This window comes from Pongo pygmaeus, chromosome 6 (assembly GCF_028885625.2).
Source record: "Pongo pygmaeus isolate AG05252 chromosome 6, NHGRI_mPonPyg2-v2.0_pri, whole genome shotgun sequence".
In the NCBI taxonomy this organism is placed as follows: domain Eukaryota; kingdom Metazoa; phylum Chordata; class Mammalia; order Primates; family Hominidae; genus Pongo; species Pongo pygmaeus.
This window is the reverse complement of record NC_072379.2, coordinates 11672342-11691827: the sequence shown is the minus strand read 5'-3', so window position 1 is coordinate 11691827 and position 19486 is coordinate 11672342. Positions and strand designations below refer to the sequence as shown.

Sequence of the window (19486 nt, the reverse complement as noted above, 5' to 3'; positions counted from 1 at the left end):
CGCCCCACCTCTACCTCATGGTCCCAGAGCTGGCCACCTCCCATCAAAGCCTGCTCTCAAGAGAGGGTCTCGCCAGGCACGGTGTCTCACACCTGTAATCCTAGCACTTTGGGAGGCCGAGGCAGGTGGATCACCTGAGGCCAGGAGTTCAAGACCAGCCTGACCAACATGGTGAGACCCCGTCTCTACTGAAAATACAACAATTAGCCGGGCGTGGTGGCGGGTGCCTGTAATCCCAGCTGCTCGGGAGGCTGAGGCAGGAGTCTTGAACCCGGGAGGCAGAGGTTGCAGTGAGCCGAGATGGCGTCACTGCACTCCAGCCTGGGTGAGAAGCGAGACTTCATCTCAAAAAAAAAAGAAAGAAAGAAAAAGAAAAAGACAGGGTCTGGGAAGGTTTTCTGGACTTGAAGATGCTTCTTGGGTGATTTCCACTCAAGGGGACGTGTCCCTTAAGGGACAGTCTAATGTTCTCGTGGAGGGACTGGAGCTGTCACAGAGACGCCGAGTAGGGGGTAGGGGTGAGGGGACCCCAAACTCTGATCACACAGCCTCAGTCCCCCAGTGCTAAGGCCGGCTTCCCTATGTTTATTTCACCCCAGTGTGAACTTGGCCTGGTGGGAGTGTGTGTGTGGGTAAGTGGGTCTTTGTGGGGTTGGGGGGTGAAAATGTTGCTGAAAATCTCCCGATGGGCAAATTGAGGGTTCCCCCAAGGAGGGACAGTGGTTTGGATGGTTCCATGGGCCTGAGTCACCTGTGACAGGGCCACAGCCCCAACCCTCAGGGTATTTTTAGCTGCAGGCTGCACTCCCGTCTGGGCCTGAGTCACACTCTGTCCGTGAGAAGCGCCTTCCCTTCCGGCTCCAAACCCACCTCCCCAAGTCACTCCCTGCCTGTGGGGCAGGAGGGTGGCCCCCAGCCAGGCAGCCCTATGGAGCCAGTGTTCCCCCCACCCTTGAGGGGTCAGCCTGTCTAAGAGGAAGACTTCCCTTGGGCAGAGGAGGGGTGTGGGTCGGATGATGCCCATGTTGCTCACTCTGGCTTCCCCGGAGTTATTTTCTGTGCTGGGAAAATAGAAATGGATGGAAAATGTCTGGGCTTGGGCTGAGCCTCAGCCACGCCCCCACACTCGCTCACTCTCTGGCCTCCGCCATTCATTCCCCCCCGCCCCACCCCAACTCACCTGCTTCCTCCATCCTTATCCTTGCCGGGCACCAGGCTGTCTGGGGGACAGGCATGCACACGTGTGCACCCGCTCACACACGTGGCCGGGCTCTGGGACCTCGGGGCCACTTCTCCCAGGCACCCATCGTCACCCACGGAGATGGGAGGCACTGAAGCATATCTCCCTGGCCCTCCCCTCTCTCCAGGAATCTCCTCTCTCCCATCCTCTGGGGCCACAGTGGTTGGCCTTCTCCTAGTGAGTCCTAGCAGGGGAGAGGAATGTCCAGGCCTCTCTCAGAGTGAGGGGATTTGTCCCCCGTTGTCCTCGGCAATGAGACTCCTGCTGCAATTCCAAGTCAGCCTAAGAAGGTCCATTTGCTGCAGAGGAAGAAAGAACATTTCCTCCTTATTTTTTCTGGGGAGATTCTCAATATTTCAATAAAACCTTGGGGTTTTTTTGTTTTTTGTTTTTGAGACAATCTCGCTCCATCATCCAGGCTGGAGTGCAGTGGCCTGATCTCAGCTCACTGCAACCTCTGCCTCATGGGTTCAAGCAATTCTCCTGCCTCAGCCTCCCTAGTAGCTGGGATTACAGGTGTGCACCACCACGCCTGGCTTATTTTTTGTATTTTTAGTAGAGACCGGACTTCACCATGTTGGCTAGGCTGGTCTCAAACTCCTGACCTCAGGCGATCTGCCTGCCTCGACCTCCCAAAGTACTGGGATTACAGGCGTGAGCCACTGCGCCCGGGCTGGTTTTTTTTGTTGTTTTTTTTTTTTGTTTTGTTTTGTTTTGTTTTGTTTTTGAGGCATTCTGGCTCTGTCGCCCAGGCTGGGTGCAGTGGTGTTTTCTTGGCTCACTGCAACCTCTGCCTCCCCAGGTTCAAGCAATTCTCCTGCCTCAGCCTCCTTCCCAAAGTGCTGGGATTACAGGAATGAGCCACTGCACCCAGCCTCAATGTTGGGGTTTTATTAGACAGTCTTGAGGGGAAGAAAGGCAGGTATGAGAGGCTTAAAATATCGAAGATGAGTGGGCTTTGGTGTTCTTCCACAAAGAGTTCTAAGTAGGGGATACTGGCAGGGTGCGGTGGCTCACTCCGGTAATCCCAGTGCTTTGGGAAGCAGAGGCAGGAGGATCTCTTGAGGCCAGGATTTCGAGACCAGCCTGGGCAACAGCAAGACGCTGTCTCTACAAAAAAATTTAAAAATTAGCCAGCTGTGGTGGAGCACACCTATAGTGCCAGCTACTTGGGAGGCTGACGTGGGAGGATTGCTTGAGCCCAGGAGGTGGAGGCTGCAGTGAGCTATGATTGCATCACTGTACTCCAGCCTGAGCAACAGAACAAGACCTTGTTTAGAAAAAAAAAAGAAAAGAATAAAAGGGCCGGGCGCGGTGGCTCACGCCTGTAATCCCATCACTTTGGGAGGCCAAGGCGGGTGGATCACCTGAGGTCAGGAGTTCGAGGGCAGCCTGGCCAACCTGGTGAAACCCCGTCTCTACTAAAAATACAAAAATTAGCTGGGCGTGGTGGCAGGCACCTGTAATCCCAGCTACTCAGGAGGCTGAGGCAGGAGAATTACTTGAACCCGGGAGGCAGAGGTTGCAGTGAGCCAAGATTGCACCATTGCACTCCAGCCTGGGTGACAGAGCGAGACTCCGTCTCAAAAAAAAAAAAAAGCTGGGGGTACCATGACTAGACTAGGGCTATGTAAAGACCCATCTATGGAGAAAGGGCAGGGCCGCCCATCAGGGCTGCACCTCACCCCTCCACCAAGTAGAGCGACATTACTGGGGCAGACCTTCCAGAAGCACACTCTCTCCCTAAACCTGAGCCCAGTAGCGATTCACTTTTCCATTTTCCTGTTGAGGAAACCAAGGCTCAGGGCAGCCCCGGGAACGGAGGGCCGGGAACATTGCCCCAGCGGTTCTCTGGCAGCACTCACACCGCCCCTCTGCCACCCCCAGAGCAAGGTGCAGCCACTGGCCTGCAGCTGCCTGGTGGGAAGGACCCATGGCCTCCACCTTGGGGGGTTCTTGGCCACATGGGTGACCCTGGGGAGATGGCTATGGGAGCAGGGCCCAGAAAGGGCAGAGGCGCACTGTCCACAGTCAGCTTGCCAGGGACGGAATGTGCCCAGGCCTTTTGGCCCGCTGTGGTTACATAATGGTGGTGACAAGTGGGGGAGGGGGGGCTCAGGGACAAGTCGATGATCCAATCTTCCTCCACCCCCACCAGGGATCTGGCCCCAAAGGACCGCAATGGCGCATCTGACCCCTTCGTCCGAGTGCGCTACAAGGGCCGGACACAGGAGACCTCGGTGAGGAGGCCAGAGGGCAGGGAAGGGGCAGGAGGCTCGGGGGACCTGCCAGCCACGCCCCCATTGCTCACCTCACCACCTGCTCACCATTCCCTGGGGGGACAGATTGGGGGCCACAGTCTTACAGAGGAGGCCGAGGGAAAAGGGTGACCTCTCTGAGGGGACATAATAGGTCCCAGGAACTCTGGGCCAACTCCGCTTACTCCTGGCCATGCTTGGGGGTAAGGAGGGGATTGAGATAGCCGGAGTGGGGTTTATCTGGGAACACCCATGCTGCCTTCCCCACCCCCAGGAAACGTCCAGGGTCGGGGGCCCAGTCCTGGGCACGAAGACACCAAGGTCTGCTTTCTCAGTATAGTTGCTACTGTTTTTGTTTTGTGCTTTGTGTTTTGTGGTGTTTTTTTTTTTGAGGCCAAGTCCCGCCCTGTCACCCAGGCTGGAGTGCAGTGGCTGGATCTCAGCTCATTGCAGGCTCTGCCTTCCCAGTTCAAGAGATTCTCCTGCCTCAGCCACCCGAGTAGCTGGGATTACAGGCACACGCCACCACACCAGGCTAATTTATTGTATTTTTAGTAGAGATGGGGTTTCACCATGTTGGCCAGGCTGGTCTCGAACTCCTGGCCTCCAGTGATCCTCCCGCCTTGGCTTCCCAAAGTGCTGGGATTACAGGCATGAGCCACCACTCCCAGCCCTGTGTTTTTTGTTTGTTTTGCTTTGTTTTTTAATATTTTATTTCCATAGGTTATTGGGGAACAGGTGGTGTTTGGTTACATAAGTTCTTTAGTGGTGATTTATGAGATTTTGGTTCACCCATCAGCCGAGCAGTATACACTGCACCCAGTTTGTAGTCTTTTATCCCTCATCCCCTTCCCACCCTTCCCCCCCGAGTCCCCAAAGTCCACTGTGTCATTCTTATGCCTTTGCGTCCTCATAGCTTAGCTCCCACATATGAGTGAGAGCATACGATGTTTGGTTTTCCATTCCTGAGTTACTACACTTAGAATAATAGTCTCCAATCCAATCCAGGTTGCTGTGGATGCCATTAATTCATTCCTTTTTTATGGCTGAGTAGTATTCCATCGTATATATATACCACAGTTTCTTTATCCACTTGTTGATTGATGGACATTTGGGCTGGTTTCACATTTTTGCAATTGCGAATTGTGCTGCTATAAACATGCGTGTGCAAGTATCTTGGCCAGGCACAGTGGCTCACACCTGTAATCCCAGCACTGTGGGAGGCCAAGGCTGGCAGATTGCTTGAGGCCAGGAGTTTGAGACCAGCCTGGCCAACATGGTGAAACCCCGTCTCTACTAAAAATACAAAAATTAGCCGAGCGTAGTGGCAGGCCCCTGAAATCCCAGCTACTTGGGAGGCTGAGGCAGGAGAATCACTTGAACCCGGAAGGTGGAGGTTGCAGTGAGCAGAGATCGTGCCACTGCACTCCAGCCTGGGCAACAGAGCAAGACTCTGTCTCAAAAACAAAACAAAACAAACAAAACAAAAACATATGTGTGCAAGTATCTTTTTTGTATAATGACTTCTCCTCTGGGTAGATACCCAGTAGTGGGATTGCTGAATCAAGTGGTAATTCTACTTTTAGTTAGTTAAGGAATCTCCACTGTTTTCCATAGTGGTTGTACTAGTTCACATTCCCACCAGCAGTGTAGAGGTGTTCCCTGTTCACCACATTCTCATAGTCAGTACTGTTTGGCTGTGTGGTCTTGGATATGTTTTTTCCCCACCCTGGGCCTCAATTCTCCCCATCTGATAAATGGGTGGGAGCTTGGACAGGACATTTTAACCTCTGCTGTGGCAGAAACTCCAAGGCAAGGAGGCTGTGGGGAACCCAGGGGAGGTGTCTGGGGCAGCTCTGCCTTTTGCCCAGCCTGGGGAGTCCAGTGACATCAGCCTAACCCCCTCCCACCCTCCTCTGGGCAGATCGTGAAGAAGTCATGCTACCCACGCTGGAATGAGACGTTTGAATTTGAGCTGGAGGAGGGGGCCACGGAGGCGCTGTGCGTGGAGGCCTGGGACTGGGACCTTGTCAGCCGAAATGACTTCCTGGGCAAAGTGAGCACCACCGCCCCGCCTCCTCCCCATCCCCCCACCCCCGGCAGGCTAAACCTGCTGTCCCCCAGCACCTGGCTCCATTGCAGCCATCCCATCCTCAGGGACCTCCCTCCGGCTTCCCCAAAGAGGGACACTCAGGAAGGCTGGGACTACCCCACCACCGTCTGCCAGAACCAGCAACTTCCCCCACTGCCACTGGCACTCAGGGACCCTTGGAAGGAGCCCCTCCCCACTAAGAACAGTAGTTGGCAAGGAGGAGACCTAAGTCTCCCAGCTCCAGGAAGACAGCCACTATGTCCCCAGGTGGTGATCGATGTCCAGAGACTGCAGGTGGCCCAGCAGGAGGAAGGCTGGTTCCGGCTGCAGCCCGACCAGTCCAAGAGCCGGCGGCATGACGAGTAAGTGTGTGGGGCTGGGCAGCCGGCCTCAAGGGGTGGGGTGGGGGCTGACATTTGGGAATTGGCTACAGGCAGGCAGGGCAGGGGGGCTGCTCAGGGGTAAGAGGTCAGGAGACACAGCTCCAGGATCCCCTCAGCCTCTGCCCACCGGGCCAGCATCCTTCTCATCCTGGCTGGGCTCCACCTCCCCTTTATTTTTTATTTATTTATTTATTTATTTATTTTTTAGACGGAGTCTCGCTCTGTCCCCAGGCTGGAGTGCAGTGGCGTGATCTCAAATCACTGCAGGCTCCGCCTCCCGGGTTCACACCATTCGTCTGCCTCAGCCTCCCAAGTAGCTGGGACAACAGGCACCCGCCACCGTGCCCGGCTAATTTTTTGCATTTTTAGTAGAGACAGGGTTTCACCGTGTTAGCCAGGATGGTCTCGATCTCCTGACCTTGTGATCCGCCCACCTCGGCCTCCCAAAGTACTGGGATTACAGGTGTGAGCCACTGCGCCTTGCCCCTCCCCTTTATTTTTCCCCACAGTTCCGCACTCAGCTCAGCTCTGTCTTCTGTCTTTTTTTTTTTTTTTTTGAGATGGAGTCTTGCTCTGTCACCCAGGCTGGAGTGCAGCGGCACAATCTTGGCTCACTGCAACCTCCATCCCCTGGGTTCCAGTGATTCTCCTGCCTCTCAGCCTCCGGATTAGCTGAGATTACAACTGTATGCCACCATGCTCGGCTAATTTTTGTATTTTTGGTAGAGACAGGGTTTCACCATGTTGGCCAAGTTGGTCTCGAACTCCTGACCTCAAGTGATCCACCCGCCTCAGCCTGCCAAAGTGCTAGGATTACAGGCATGGGCCACCGCACCCGGTCAGGTCTGTCTTCTTAGCTCACAGGTTGTACAGGTCTCCTGCTTTCTGCCTCTGGAAGTTTCTAAAACAAGTGCTCAGACATTTTCCCTTTGAAAATTTCCCTGCAGACCTCAGACCAGAGTTCAAGTCTCCAAGGTCAGTGTCCCTGAGCCATAGCTCCAACTCCCTATGCCAGATTCTCCAGGAATAGGGTTGTGAGATAAGCTCCTGACTGTTGGCCAGGAGCGGTGGCTCATGCCTGTAATCCCAGCTCTTTGGGAGGCCAAGGTGGGAGGATCACTTGGGGCAAGGAGTTTGAGACCAGCCTGGGCAAGAAAGTGAGACTCCGTCTCTACAAAGAAATAAAAAATTAGGCCAGGCGTGGTGGCTCATGCCTGTAATCCCAGCACTTTGGGAGATCGAGGTGGGTGGATCACCTGAGGTCAGGAGTTTGAGACCAGCCTGGCCAGATGGCGGGCGCCTGTAATCCCAGCTACTGGGGAGGCTGAGGCAGGCAGAATTGCTTGAACCCCGGAGGCAGAGGTTGTAGTGAGCCAAGATTGCGCCATTGCACTCTAGCCTGGGTGACAAAGCTAGACTCTGTCTCAAAAAAAAAAAAAAAGAACACCCAGTTAAAACTTAATTTCAGATAAACAGTGAATAATTTTTTTTTTTTTTTGAGACAGAATCTCACTCTGTCACCTAGGCTGGATGGAGTGCAGTGGCACGGTCTTGGCTCACTGCAACCTCTGCCTTCCAGGTTCAAGCAATTCTCGTGCCTCAGCCTCCCGAGTAGCTGGGATTACAGGCATGCACCTGTATCACCAGTGCAGTGGTGATCATAGCTCACTGTAGTCTCCACCTCCTGGGTGCAAGCAATCCTCCCACCTCAACATTCCAGGTAGCTGGGACCACCTCACCTGGCTAATTTTTTGTAGTTTTAGTAGAGATGGGGTTTCACCGTGATGGCCGGGCTTGATGTTGAACTCCTGACCTGCGCCCGGCTGTGAATACTTTTTTAGTATAAGAATAACCGCTGGGCATGGTGGCTCACACCTGTAATCCCAACACTTTGGGAGGTTGAGGTGGGTGGATCACTTGAGGTCAAGAGTTCGAGACCAGCCTGGCCAACATGGTGAAACACCGTCTCTACTAAAAGTACAAAAAATGGTGGTGGGCACCTGTAATCCAAGCTACTTGGGAGGCTGAAGCAGGATAATCGCTTGAACCCAGGAGATGGAGGTTGCAGTGAGCTGAGATCCCACCACTGCACTCCAGCCTTGGTGACAAGAGCGAAACTCCGTCTCAAGAAAACGGCTGGGTGCGGTGGCTCATGCCTGTAATCTCAGCACTTTGGGTGGCCGAGGCGGGTGGATCATGAGATCAGGACTTCAAGACCAGGACTTCAAGACCAGCCTGGCCAACATGGTGAAATCCCGTCTCTACTAAAAATACAAAAATTACCCGGATGTGGTGGTGGGCACCTCTAATCCCAGCTACTTGGGAGGCTGAGGATGGAGAATTGCTTGAACCTGGGAGGTGGAGGTTGCAGTGAGCCAAGATTGCGCCACTGCACTCCAGCCTGGGTGACAGAGCAAGACTCCATCTCAGCAAAAAAAAAAAAAAAAAAAAAAAGAAGAATGACCATGCACTATTTGAGACATACCTATACTAAAAATATTCAAATTTAGGCTGGGTGTGGTGGCGCATGCCTGTAATCTCAGCACTTTGGGAGGCCAAGGCAGGAGGATCGCTTGAGCCCAGGAGTTCAAGACCAGCCTGGGCAACGTAGCAAGACCCCATCTCTAAAGAAATAGTTAATAAGTAAATAAAATATTCACATTTAACTGGGTGTCTTGGGTCATTTTGCTAAATCTGGCAGCCTGTCTAGAAAGCCCTCTGGCTTGTTTGCTGTAGCCCACAGCCCTCGATGGTTCAGCTTTGTGTCTCTGTGGAAGGCCCCAGACCCCCCTTCCCCCAATTCCCATCCTTAACAGGGTAGGGGCAGGTGGACGGCTGTGTGTCCAGCACAAGGTGTTTCCATAGAACCAGCCAAGGCCCATCTTCCCATCTTTTTTTTTTTTTTTTTTTTTTTGAGACAGAGTCAGGCTGGAGTGCAGTGGTACAATCCTGGCTCACTGCAACCTCTGCTTCCTGGGTTGAAGTGCTTCTCCTGCCTCAGTCTCCCAAGTAGCTGGGATTACAGGCACCTGCCACCATGCCTGGCTAATTTTTGTATTTTTTTTTTAGTAGAGATGGGGTTTTGCTGTGTTGGCCAGGCTGGTCTCGAACTCCTGACCTCAAGTGATCCACCTGCCTTGGCCTCCCAAAGTGCTGGGATTACAGTCATGAGCCACTGCGCCAGGCCCAGGGGCCCATCTTAACACTGCTCCTGTGCATGAGGCTCGTGCTGAGCAGGGGCAGTGGGAGCCTTAGAGGATGTCATGCCTTGGTCCACACCCTCCTCTGTTCTGACCTTCCCTGTCAGAACAGGGAAGCTTGGAAGCTCGATCTAATGTGGCAAGTTGCTGAACTGGCTCGGGTCTCAGTTTCCCTATTAGGTTGTTATGAGGGTTGGGGATTTGCTTCTGCTGTAAAGTATACACATGATGGTGCCATTATCTGGGAGTTTATAGATTCAAGGCTGGGAGCTCCACATACCCAAGCTTGGAGGTGGCAGGGAGCCAGACCTTGAAGACAGATAGAGGTGCCTTGAGTGCAGAAACAGGAAGGGCTTTCCAAAAAGAGAAAATAAATAGCCCGGGCAGAGCCTGGGAGGCAGAGCTGTGCAGGGCACCCAGATGGAGGGCCTGAGCAGACAGATGGGAGGCTGGCCCCAAGGGAAAAAACTGGAGGCCATGGGAGCAGTGTGGTCCAGGGTGGCCTGAGTCCCTGGTGGAGAGGTCACAGGCTGCCCATTCCAGGGGCAACCTGGGCTCCTTGCAGCTGGAGGTGCGGCTGCGGGACGAGATGGTGCTGCCCTCCAGCTCCTACCAGCCGCTGGTGCAGCTGCTGTGCCACGAGGTCAAGCTGGGCATACAGGTGAGGGGGGCCTGGGCATGGTGGGAGGGTCCAGTGGCGGTAGGCCTGTGCCCCTGTCCTTCTAAACCCATTCTGCAGAGCAGAAAACTGAGGTCTGGGGATGTGAGGAGCTGGCCAGTGTCCAGGGCCCCGTCCCCAGCCACCCCTTGGGAAAATGTCCTCTTTCCCTGGGATGCTCTGAGGTCCTCAGAGGGAAGGGTTTGGGATCCCCCGTGCCTCTCCCTGCAGGGCCCAGGGCAGCTGATCCCACTCATCGAGGAGACAACCAGCACCGAGTGTCGCCAGGATGTGGCCACGAACCTGCTCAAGCTCTTCCTGGGGCAGGGGCTGGCCAAGGACTTCCTGGACCTGCTCTTCCAGCTGGAGCTGAGTCGCACCAGTGAGGCCTGGGAGGGAGCTGGGCCCAGAACACTGGGAGGTGTTTGGGGGTGGGTGGGCTCCTCCTGTGGGAGGCAGATGGGGTCAGACAGGAGGGTGGCAAGGAACAGAGCCAAGGGCAGAGGTGGGACAGTGGGCTGGGAGGTGGCGAGGAGGCCCTTTATTGAGGGGCCAGCTTAGATCCCCCAGCCCCAGGGTCCTCTGTCCTCCCCCTCCCCTAAAAGCTTTGTCCCAGCCCCCTACCCACTGGGACCTCTGTTTGTAGGTGAGACCAACACCCTGTTCCGGAGCAACTCTCTGGCCTCAAAATGCATGGAGTCTTTTCTGAAGGTGAGGTTGCATGCTATATTGTCCTCATCTTACAAATGACAACACCCAGCTTCAGAGAGAGCGACAGAGGGGGCTGGGACTTCCACTCCAGTGTTCTAGCTCCGTATTCAGAGCCCTTTAAGGTTAAGAATGTGGCTGGGCATAGTGGCTCATGCCTGTAATTCCAGCACTTTGGGAGGCTGAGGCGGGCGGATCACTTAAGGTCAGGAGTTCGAGACCAGCCTGGCCAACATGGCGAAACCCCATCTCTACTAAAAATACAGAAATTAGCCTGGCATGGTGGGGGGTGCCTGTAATCCCAGCTACTGGGGAGGCTGAGGCAGGAGACTCACTTGAACCAGGAGCCAGAGGTTGTAGTGAGCTCACGCCACTGCACTCTAGCCTGGGCCACAGAGCGAGACTCCGTGCCCCGCCCCCTCCCAAAAAGAGTGTGTGTGTGATTAAAATTTAAGTTACAGACAGTCTCACTATGTTGTCCAGGCTGGTCTCAAACTCCTGGCCTCAAGTGATCCTCCTGCCTTGGCCTCCCAAAGTGCTGGGATTACAAGGGCTAAGAATTCTAGTCATTCATTCATTCACTCACTCATTCATTCATGGATAAACAGTTTGCCCTGCATGTGTACCTGGCCCCCTCCTGGGCGGATACGGCAGGCAAATGGTGCAGGGGCAGCTGCCGGGAGAGGGTGGGCAGCTGGAGTGGGACTGGGGACACAGGATCAATGTGACCTGTGGTGGTCCCCAGGTGGCCGGGATGCAGTACCTGCACGGCGTCCTGGGCCCCATCATCAACAAGGTGTTTGAGGAGAAGAAGTACGTGGAGCTGGACCCCAGCAAAGTGGAAGTTAAGGATGTAGGGTGAGGCCGGGGGTAACTCCAGGGGGTGCGGGGCGCAGCGGCAGCAGGTTGGGATCAGGCCCTGTCAGCACGTGTGTTTGTGCCTCTGCCCACCCGTGTATTGTCCCCTGTGTCCGTGTCCTGGCTACTGTGAGAGCCACTGTTCCTGTCGTGGCCCTGGCGCTGACCGCGACCCCCTCTGCCAACCCGCCCCATTCCACGCAGGTGCTCCGGGCTGCACCGCCCGCAGACCGAGGCCGAGGTGCTGGAGCAAAGCGCGCAGACGCTGCGCGCCCACCTGGGGACGCTGCTGAGCGCGCTCAGCCGCTCGGTTCGCGCGTGCCCCGCCGTGGTGCGCGCCACCTTCCGCCAGCTCTTCCGGCGCGTGCGCGAGCGCTTCCCCGGCGCCCAGCACGAGGTGCGCCCTCCACCCGCCGGGCTAGGCTGGGCCGGGTTGGACTGGGCTGGGGCGAGGGGCGAAGAGCGGTGGGGAACCAGGGAGCGCTGGGGAGAACCAGGGAGCGCTGGGGAGGACCAGGGAGGCTGTGTCCCGGGAAGGGTCAGGGAGGGAGCCTAAGGGGAGGGGGCTGCCAGGAGCCCAGGTCTGGGGGACTCCAGCCCGCACTCTCCCGCACCCCTCCAGAATGTACCGTTCATCGCCGTCACCAGCTTCCTGTGCCTGCGCTTCTTCTCTCCCGCCATCATGTCGCCCAAGCTCTTCCACCTGCGGGAGCGCCACGCGGACGCCCGCACCAGCCGCACACTGCTCCTGCTGGCCAAGGTGCGGGCCTTGCGGCCACGGGCGGGATGCACAGCTGGGTGTCCCACCGGGGCCCTGGCCTGGACTGCAGAGTGTTCCCTACCGGCTCCGGCGAGGCCACTGGCACGCCCACGTGGGCACTGTACTTCACAGTTTGCAAAGCCTTCCTGTGGCCACCTTGTCCGAGCTCCATCTCATGGATAAGGGAACAGGCCTGCGAGGGGTCGGAGGTTGCCAAGGCCGCCCAGCCTGTCGGTGGTGAATCGCGGGACCTTCCAACCCCGGTCTGCTTACTCTCAGGCTGCACCTATGTGCCTGGCACCGGGGTGGGGTACCCAGTGCAGCAGCGTCAGTTAAACCTACAGAGGAAGGCCCAAGTGGTCTCAGTTATCATAAGGCATCAAACTTCATGATCCTCTCCTCCCTGATCCCTAGTGGGGCTGGAGGGGGCCCGTGGGCATGGCCTCTGTCGCCTCTGCCTCCATCTCTCCAGCTGAGTAGCAAAGACTTGGGGGCGGGGTGGGAGGGGGTGCAGTGGCTGGGCCCCTAACCCAGCAGAACCTGGTTCTTCCTGCTGTCACCTCCAGGCAGTCCAGAACGTGGGCAACATGGACACGCCGGCTTCCAGGGCCAAGGAGGCTTGGATGGAGCCGCTGCAGCCCACCGTGCGCCAGGGCGTGGCGCAGCTTAAGGACTTCATCACCAAGCTCGTGGACATCGAGGAGAAGGATGGTGCGCACCGCCCTGCACAGACCCGCCCGCAGCCTACTGCTGACGTTTGCTCCGCCCCTGAGCCCCATGGCCCCACCCACCGCTGTTTGTTCCTCTCGTGGCCCCATCCACCGCCTGCTGTTGACATTTGCCCCACCCCTAGACCCATGGCCTCACCCACCATCATCTGTGCCTGTTGACATTTGCTCCATCCTTGAGCTCCATAGCCCCGCCGCCACCTGCTATTGACGCGTGTCCCGCCTCCAAGCCCATGGCCCTGCCTTCCTCAGTCCACCTGTCACCCCGCTCACCACCTGCTGTTGATGTTTGCTCCGCCCTTGAGCCCCATGACCACGTCCACTACCTGCTGTTCAGATTTGCTCAGCCCTTGAGCCCCATGGCCCCGCCCACTGCTCCGCCCTCCCCGGTCCCGCCCTCATTCACTGGGCTCTCTATTCCCCTCCCTCCCTGGCCTGGCAGAGCTGGACCTGCAGCGGATGCTGAGTTTGCAGGCGCCACCTGTGAAGGAGGGGCCACTCTTCATCCACAGGACCAAGGGCAAGGGCCCCCTCATGTCCTCCTCCTTCAAGAAGCTCTACTTCTCCCTCACTACCGAGGCCCTCAGCTTCGCCAAGACGCCCAGCTCCAAGGTAGGTAAGGAGAGAGGCCGGCAAGTGGGGCTGAGAGGTTATGGCACCTTAGAGGCACCTGTCCTCTTCCTTGGAGCCCACCTGAGGTACCCCCAGGGTCAGAGAAGAAAGCCAGGTGTGCGGCATCTGTACTGCTTATCAGAACCTAGGAGGGCCGGGCACAGTGGCTCACGCCTGTAATCCCAGGACTTTGGGAGGCCAAGGCGGGTGGATCACTTGAGGTCAGGAGTTAGAGACCAGCCTGGCCAACATGGAGAAACCCCGTCTCTACTAAAAATACAAAAAATTAGCCAGGTGTGATGTTGGGTGCCTGTAGTCCCAGCTACTCAGGAGGCTGAGGCACGGGAATCGCTTGAACCCAGGAGGCAGAGGTTGCAGTGAGCCAAGATCGTGCCACTGCACTCTGGGCAACAGAGCAAGACTCCGTCTCAAAAAAAAAAAAAAAAAAAAAAGGGAGGAAGATGATCCGACCTTACCAGGTTGTTGAGGATTAAATGAGATGATCTCCCTAAGGGTCCTGACCCAGGGCCTGGCAGGTAGTACTATTTAGGCAAATGGTATTATTAAAGATAGTATGTCACCTGGGCTGCTAGATGAGGAGGAGGCTAGGGCAACTAGGGGAGGCTTCCTGGAAGAGGCAGGAATATAGAAGCACAGAATCTTGGCGTGGGAAGAGATCTCAAAGATCATCTTGTACAGCCCTCTCTGAGTCATGGGTCACCTCCTGCAAGCTCTCTTCTCCCAGGAAGGGCTGAGGACGTACTTCCTCCATGGACCTGGTGACCCCTTGCAGTACACCTGCCCCCAGTCATGCAGGCTATGGGGATGATCTGCCAGTAGTACCCAGCCTAGCCCTGGGCAGGTGAGAGTGGGCTAGGGGTAGGTGAAGAAGCTCATCACCCACCCTGTTCTCAAAGAACCAGCTCAGGGGTCCCACCAGACAAGGGGCCTGCCCCTTCCGACCAAAGACCCCTCAGATGATGATAATTATTTTTTGAGATAGGGTCTTGCTCTGTCACCCAGGCTGTAGCGCAGTGGTGCGATCATAGCTGACTGCAGCCTCGAACTCCTGGGCTCAAGCAATCTTCCTGCCTCAGCCTCCCAAGTAGCTGGGACTATAGGCACGTGCCACCAAGCCCAGCTAATTTTCTTTAACTTTTTTTGCAGAGATAGGGTCTTGCTATGCTGCCCAGGCTGGTCTCAAACTCCTGGCCTCAAGTAATCCTCCCGCCCCAGCCTCCCAAAGCATTCAGATGATTATTATACATCTTCCTTGCCAGGTTTGAAAGATTTGACTACATGGGCATTATTTAATTCTGGTCCCTTTTTTTTTTTTTTTTTGAGATGGAGTTTCGCTTTTGTTGCCCAGGCTGGAGTGCAATGGTGCGATCTCAGCTCACCGCAACCTCCGCCTCCCGGGTTCAAGCGATTCTCCTGCCTCAGCCTCCCGAGTAGCTGGGATTACAGGCATGCGCCACCATGCTCGGCTAATTTTGCATTTTTAGTAGAGATGGGGTTTCTCCATATTTGTCAGGCTAGTCTCGAACTCCCAGCCTCAGGTGATCCACCGGCCTCGGCCTCCCAAAGTGCTGGGATTACAGGCGTGAGCCAGTGCCCCCAGTCAGGATATGACTATTAGAGCCTGGGACTACAAAAACAAGTTGGAAAATTAATAAATGCAAAGTCACAAAGCCTTGGCCACGGCTGGATTGGCTTTGTAGCCCAGAGAATGCTGGCTGTCCAGACACTACCCCAAAGCTCACACCTCCCAGGCCTTCTGGGAGTTCCCCCCTGAGAGGCCAGGTCCTCCCCTCCCAGTTGCTGGGCACTTGGTCACCATCAGTCTGTGCTCTGCCCTGGCTGAGGTCACTCTGGGTCTCCCACACCTACCCCTGGTGCTGCAGAAGGGGAGGCTGAGGCCCAGAGATGGGGAATGGAATGGCCTTGGCTAGGTCCCTGAGCCTTCTCCTCCCCGCCTGTCCCAGAAAAGCGCCCTCATCAAGTTAGCCAACATCCGGGCAGCGGAAAAGGTGGAGGAAAAGAGCTTTGGCAGCTCGCACGTCATGCAGGTCATCTACACGGACGACGCCGGAAGGCCCCAGACTGCCTACCTGCAGTGCAAGGTGTGGGGAGGGGAGCGGGTGCTGTGGGAGTGGCCTGAGCACTGTGGGAGTGGCTTGGGTGCTATGGGAGTGGCCTGGGTGCTGTGGGAGTGGCATGAGCCCTGTGGGAGTGGCCTCAGTGTTGTGGGAGAGGCCTGGGTGCTGTGGGAGTGGCATGAGCCCTGTGGGAGTGGCCTGAGTGTTGTGGGAGAGGCCTGGGTGCTGTGGGAGTGGCCTGAGCTCTATGGGAGTGGCCTGGGTGCTGTGGGAGTGCCCTGGGTGCTGTGGGAGTGCCCTGGGTGCTGTGGGAATGGCCTGGGTGCTGTGGGAGTGGCCTGAGCTCTGTGGGAGTGGCCTGGGTGCTATGGGAGTGCCCTGGGTGCTGTAGGAATGGCCTGGGTGCTGTGGGAGTGGCCTGAGCTCTATGGGAGAGGCCTGGGTGCTGTGGGAGTGGCCTGAGCTCTATGGGAGTGGCCTGGGTGCTATGGGAGTGCCCCGGATGCTATGGGAGTGGCCTGGGTGCTGTGGGAGTGGCCTGGATGCTATGGGAGTGCCCTGGGTGCTGTGGGAATGGCCTGGGTGCTGTGGGAGTGGCCTGAGCTCTGTGGGAGTGGCCTGGGTGCTGTGGGAGTGGCCTGAGCTCTGTAGGAGTGGCCTGGGTGCTATGGGAGTGCCCTGGGTGCTGTAGGAATGGCCTGGGTGCTGTGGGAGTGGCCTGAGCTCTGTGGGAGTGGCCTGGGTGCTGTGGGAGTGGCCTGAGTGGACTGGATGAGAAAAGAGTTGATTGAGCCTCTCGCCCCCCTACCAGCTACATCAGGCACCGCAGGGTATGTCTAATCTGGGAGGTGTCAGGGACAGGTGTGTGTGTGTTGTCCAGGGGTCTGAGCCCCCAGGAGGCCATGGCCCATGTCTTTCCCAGAGCATCCATGTGTAGGTCTGTGTGTGGGCCAGTGCACAGACAGGTGCATCCCCATGATGTGAAATTTGCATGTGCACCCGTTTGTTGGAAACTATTTCCAGATAACTGAGATGGGGGCCAGGCACGCTGGTTCATGCCGATAATCCCAGCGTTCTAGCCGGGGCAACAGAGCAAGACCCTGTCTCTAAAACAGAAAGTCTGAGCTGGCACCTGTGCGTTTCTGTGTCTGTATCAATGCCTAATAATCAAACGTTATGCTCTGTGTGGCTCTGGGTGCATGTTCTCAAATAACCTTCTCATCTGTTCCTTCATTAACTCATTCATTCGTTTATTTAAAAAATACTTACTGAGCACCTCCTAGGTTCCAGGCGTGATTCTAGGTGAGGGGATACAGTGGCAGATGAGGCAGAGTCTTGCCCTCATGGAGCTGATATCCCGGGGAGAAGATGGGCCAATAAATACATGTTTCAAATGTCGGTCCAGGCACAGTGGCTTATGCCTGTAGTCCCAGTGCTTTAGGAGGCTGAGGTGGGAGGATCACTGGAGGCCAGGAGTTTGAGAACAGCCTGGCCAATGTAGCAAGACCCCATCTCTACAAAAAAAAATTAGCCAGCCATGATGGCATGCACCTGTGATTCCAGCTACTTGGGAGGCTGAGGCAGGAGGATAGCCTGAGCCCAGGAGTTGGAGGCTGCAGTGAGTTGGAGGTTGTAGTGAACTATGATCACAATACTGCACTCCAGCCTAGGCAACAGAGTGAGACCCTGTCTCTTAAAAGAAAAGAAAAGTCAAATTGTGATAGTGACTTGAAGGGAACCAGAAGAGACTGAGGGAGCAAGGGAGGGAACAGAGTGGGGTATAGGAGGGAGCGGTCTGCCCTATTAAGAGTGGCCAGGGAGAATATGAAAATTAGCTGGGTGTGGTGGCGCGTGCCTGTAGTCCCAGCTACTCAGGAGGCTGAGGCAGGAGAATCGCTTGAACCTGGGAGGTGGAGGTTGCGGTGAGCCGAGATCGAGCCACTGCACTCCAGCCTGGTAACAGAGCAAGACTCTGTCTCAAAAAAAAAAAAAAAAACCTTAAAAAATTAAAGAGTGGTCAGGGAAGACCTCTGATGGGTGGCATTCGAGCAGGGACCTTGTAGGAGGGTGACCCAGATGTGTATCTAGGGCAGGGACATGTGAGACAAGTAGGAAGCCTGCAGCTGGAGGGGGGTTGGTTTCTTCTGGGTGTGACCGTCATGGCCTGTGGGGAGGAAGTCACAGACCTGTCCCTCTGTGCCCTTCCCTCTAGGGGTTCCCTTTTGTGTCAGGGGCCAGAGCCACAGGGAAAAGTAGTGATATCAGGGCCACCAAATATATTTGGCGGGTTCTGGAATACCTACAAGCGTGGCCAAGGGGCCAGCAGCGGCTGAAATCCAGCCCACACTGGCCTCCTGGGCTCCTACCATCCCGGTGCCTTCTTCAGGGACAAGTAGAGCTGCTGCCACCAAAAAGACAAGACAGGTAGGAGAGGAGAGGATGAGGTCTTGCTGTGTTGCTCAGGCTGGTCTTGAATTCCTGGGCTCAAGCGATCCTCCCACCTCGGCCCCCCAAAGTGCTGGGATTATAGGAGTGAGCCACTGCACCTGCTCTCCAGGCCATGTCCCCGGGCGTGGGTCATGTTCCACTGGAGGAAGGGCAGCCTCTCCTAATTCATTCAAAGCTGCTGGGTTGGGGTGGTGGTGAACATGGCGTCTGGTGTGGTACAGGAGCTCCGAGTTAGGAGGGCTTCCTAGAGGAGGTGACGTCTGAACAGGCCTCCCCCTCCATGTCCCCTGCAGTGTGTGAATGAGCTGAACCAGTGGCTGTCTGCACTGTGGAAGGTGAGCATCAACAACACCGGCCTGCTGGGCTCCTACCACCCTGGCGTCTTCCGTGGGGACAAGTGGAGCTGCTGCCACCAAAAAGAGAAGACAGGTGGGAGAGGAGGCCTGGGCCCCGGGCTCTGCATCCGTCCACTGCAAGATTGGGCCTCTGGCTGAACGACGGGGCCCTGAGCCCTGCTGTGCACCTGCAGGGACCTAACCCAAGCAATGCTGGCCCCTCCAGGAGCTCTGGGCAGAAAGGGTGCCATGGACCAGGTGGTTTGGGAAATGCCACGTGATGTGTGTGGTGCATATGAGTGAATTCGCTGAAGGCTCTAAGGAGGCCCGAAAACACATTAGAATCCCGTTTCTTTTTATTTCTTCTTTTTTTTTTTTTTTTTTTCAGACAGACTTTCACTCTGTCCCCCAGACTGGGGTGCAATGGCACGATCTCAGCTCACCGCAATCTCCACCTCCAAGGGTCAAGCAATTCTCCTGCCTCAACCTCCCCAGTAGCTGGGATTACTGGCACTCGCCACCAAGCCTAGCTAATTTTTTTGTATTTTAACTAGAGATGGGGTTTCACCATGTTGGTCAAGCTGCTCTTGTTTTTTGTTGTTGTTGTTGTTTTTTGATACTGAGTCTCGCTCTATCATCCAGGCTGGAGTGCAGTGGTGCAATCTTGGCTCACTGCAACCTCCGCTTCCCAGGTTCAAGTGATTCTCCTGCCTCAGCCTCCCAAGTACTACAGGCACAAGCCACTGCACCCAGCTAATTTTTGTGTTTTCAGTAGAGATGAGGTTTTACCATGTTGACCAGGCTGGTCTTGAACTCTTGACCTCATGATCTGCCCTCTTCGGCCTCCCAAAGTGCTGGGATCACAGGTGTGAGCCACCATGCCCAGCCTAGAGTTCCATTTCTAACGTGGTTTAACCCAGCACTTCCCAAACTCATTTGACAGGGAACCCTACTCTTCCCCAAGGAGCTTCTTACAGAACTGGTGTTCTCAGGAACACATTCGAGGAACCCCCTGCTAATGAGAGCCAGAGAGCCCCTGGATTCACACACTCCAATGCTGGCCATCTGAATCCGGAGCTGTGGGTGGGAGGGGACCCTGAGACTTGG

The 19486-nt window shown here is 55.9% G+C and overlaps 1 protein-coding gene across 2 annotated transcripts in view; it reads left to right on the top strand.

Moving 5' to 3' along the window:
* LOC129041178 (ras GTPase-activating protein 4) overlaps nucleotides 1–19486 on the top strand; it is a 35016-nt gene that overhangs the window by 11084 nt on the left and 4446 nt on the right. Inside the window, exons 6-18 of one of the 2 annotated variants that reach the window (XM_054496519.2) lie at nucleotides 3399–3480; nucleotides 5423–5554; nucleotides 5858–5952; nucleotides 9717–9834; nucleotides 10063–10213; nucleotides 10478–10542; nucleotides 11285–11397; nucleotides 11602–11794; nucleotides 12020–12157; nucleotides 12724–12868; nucleotides 13328–13497; nucleotides 15483–15620; nucleotides 18338–18473. In XM_054496519.2, coding sequence (XP_054352494.1) covers nucleotides 3399–3480; nucleotides 5423–5554; nucleotides 5858–5952; nucleotides 9717–9834; nucleotides 10063–10213; nucleotides 10478–10542; nucleotides 11285–11397; nucleotides 11602–11794; nucleotides 12020–12157; nucleotides 12724–12868; nucleotides 13328–13497; nucleotides 15483–15620; nucleotides 18338–18473 — 1676 coding nt within the window. Of the gene's footprint in view, nucleotides 1–3398; nucleotides 3481–5422; nucleotides 5555–5857; nucleotides 5953–9716; nucleotides 9835–10062; nucleotides 10214–10477; nucleotides 10543–11284; nucleotides 11398–11601; nucleotides 11795–12019; nucleotides 12158–12723; nucleotides 12869–13327; nucleotides 13502–15482; nucleotides 15621–18337; nucleotides 18474–19486 lie in introns of those variants that run through there. The other variant, XM_054496521.1, reaches the window with a different exon arrangement.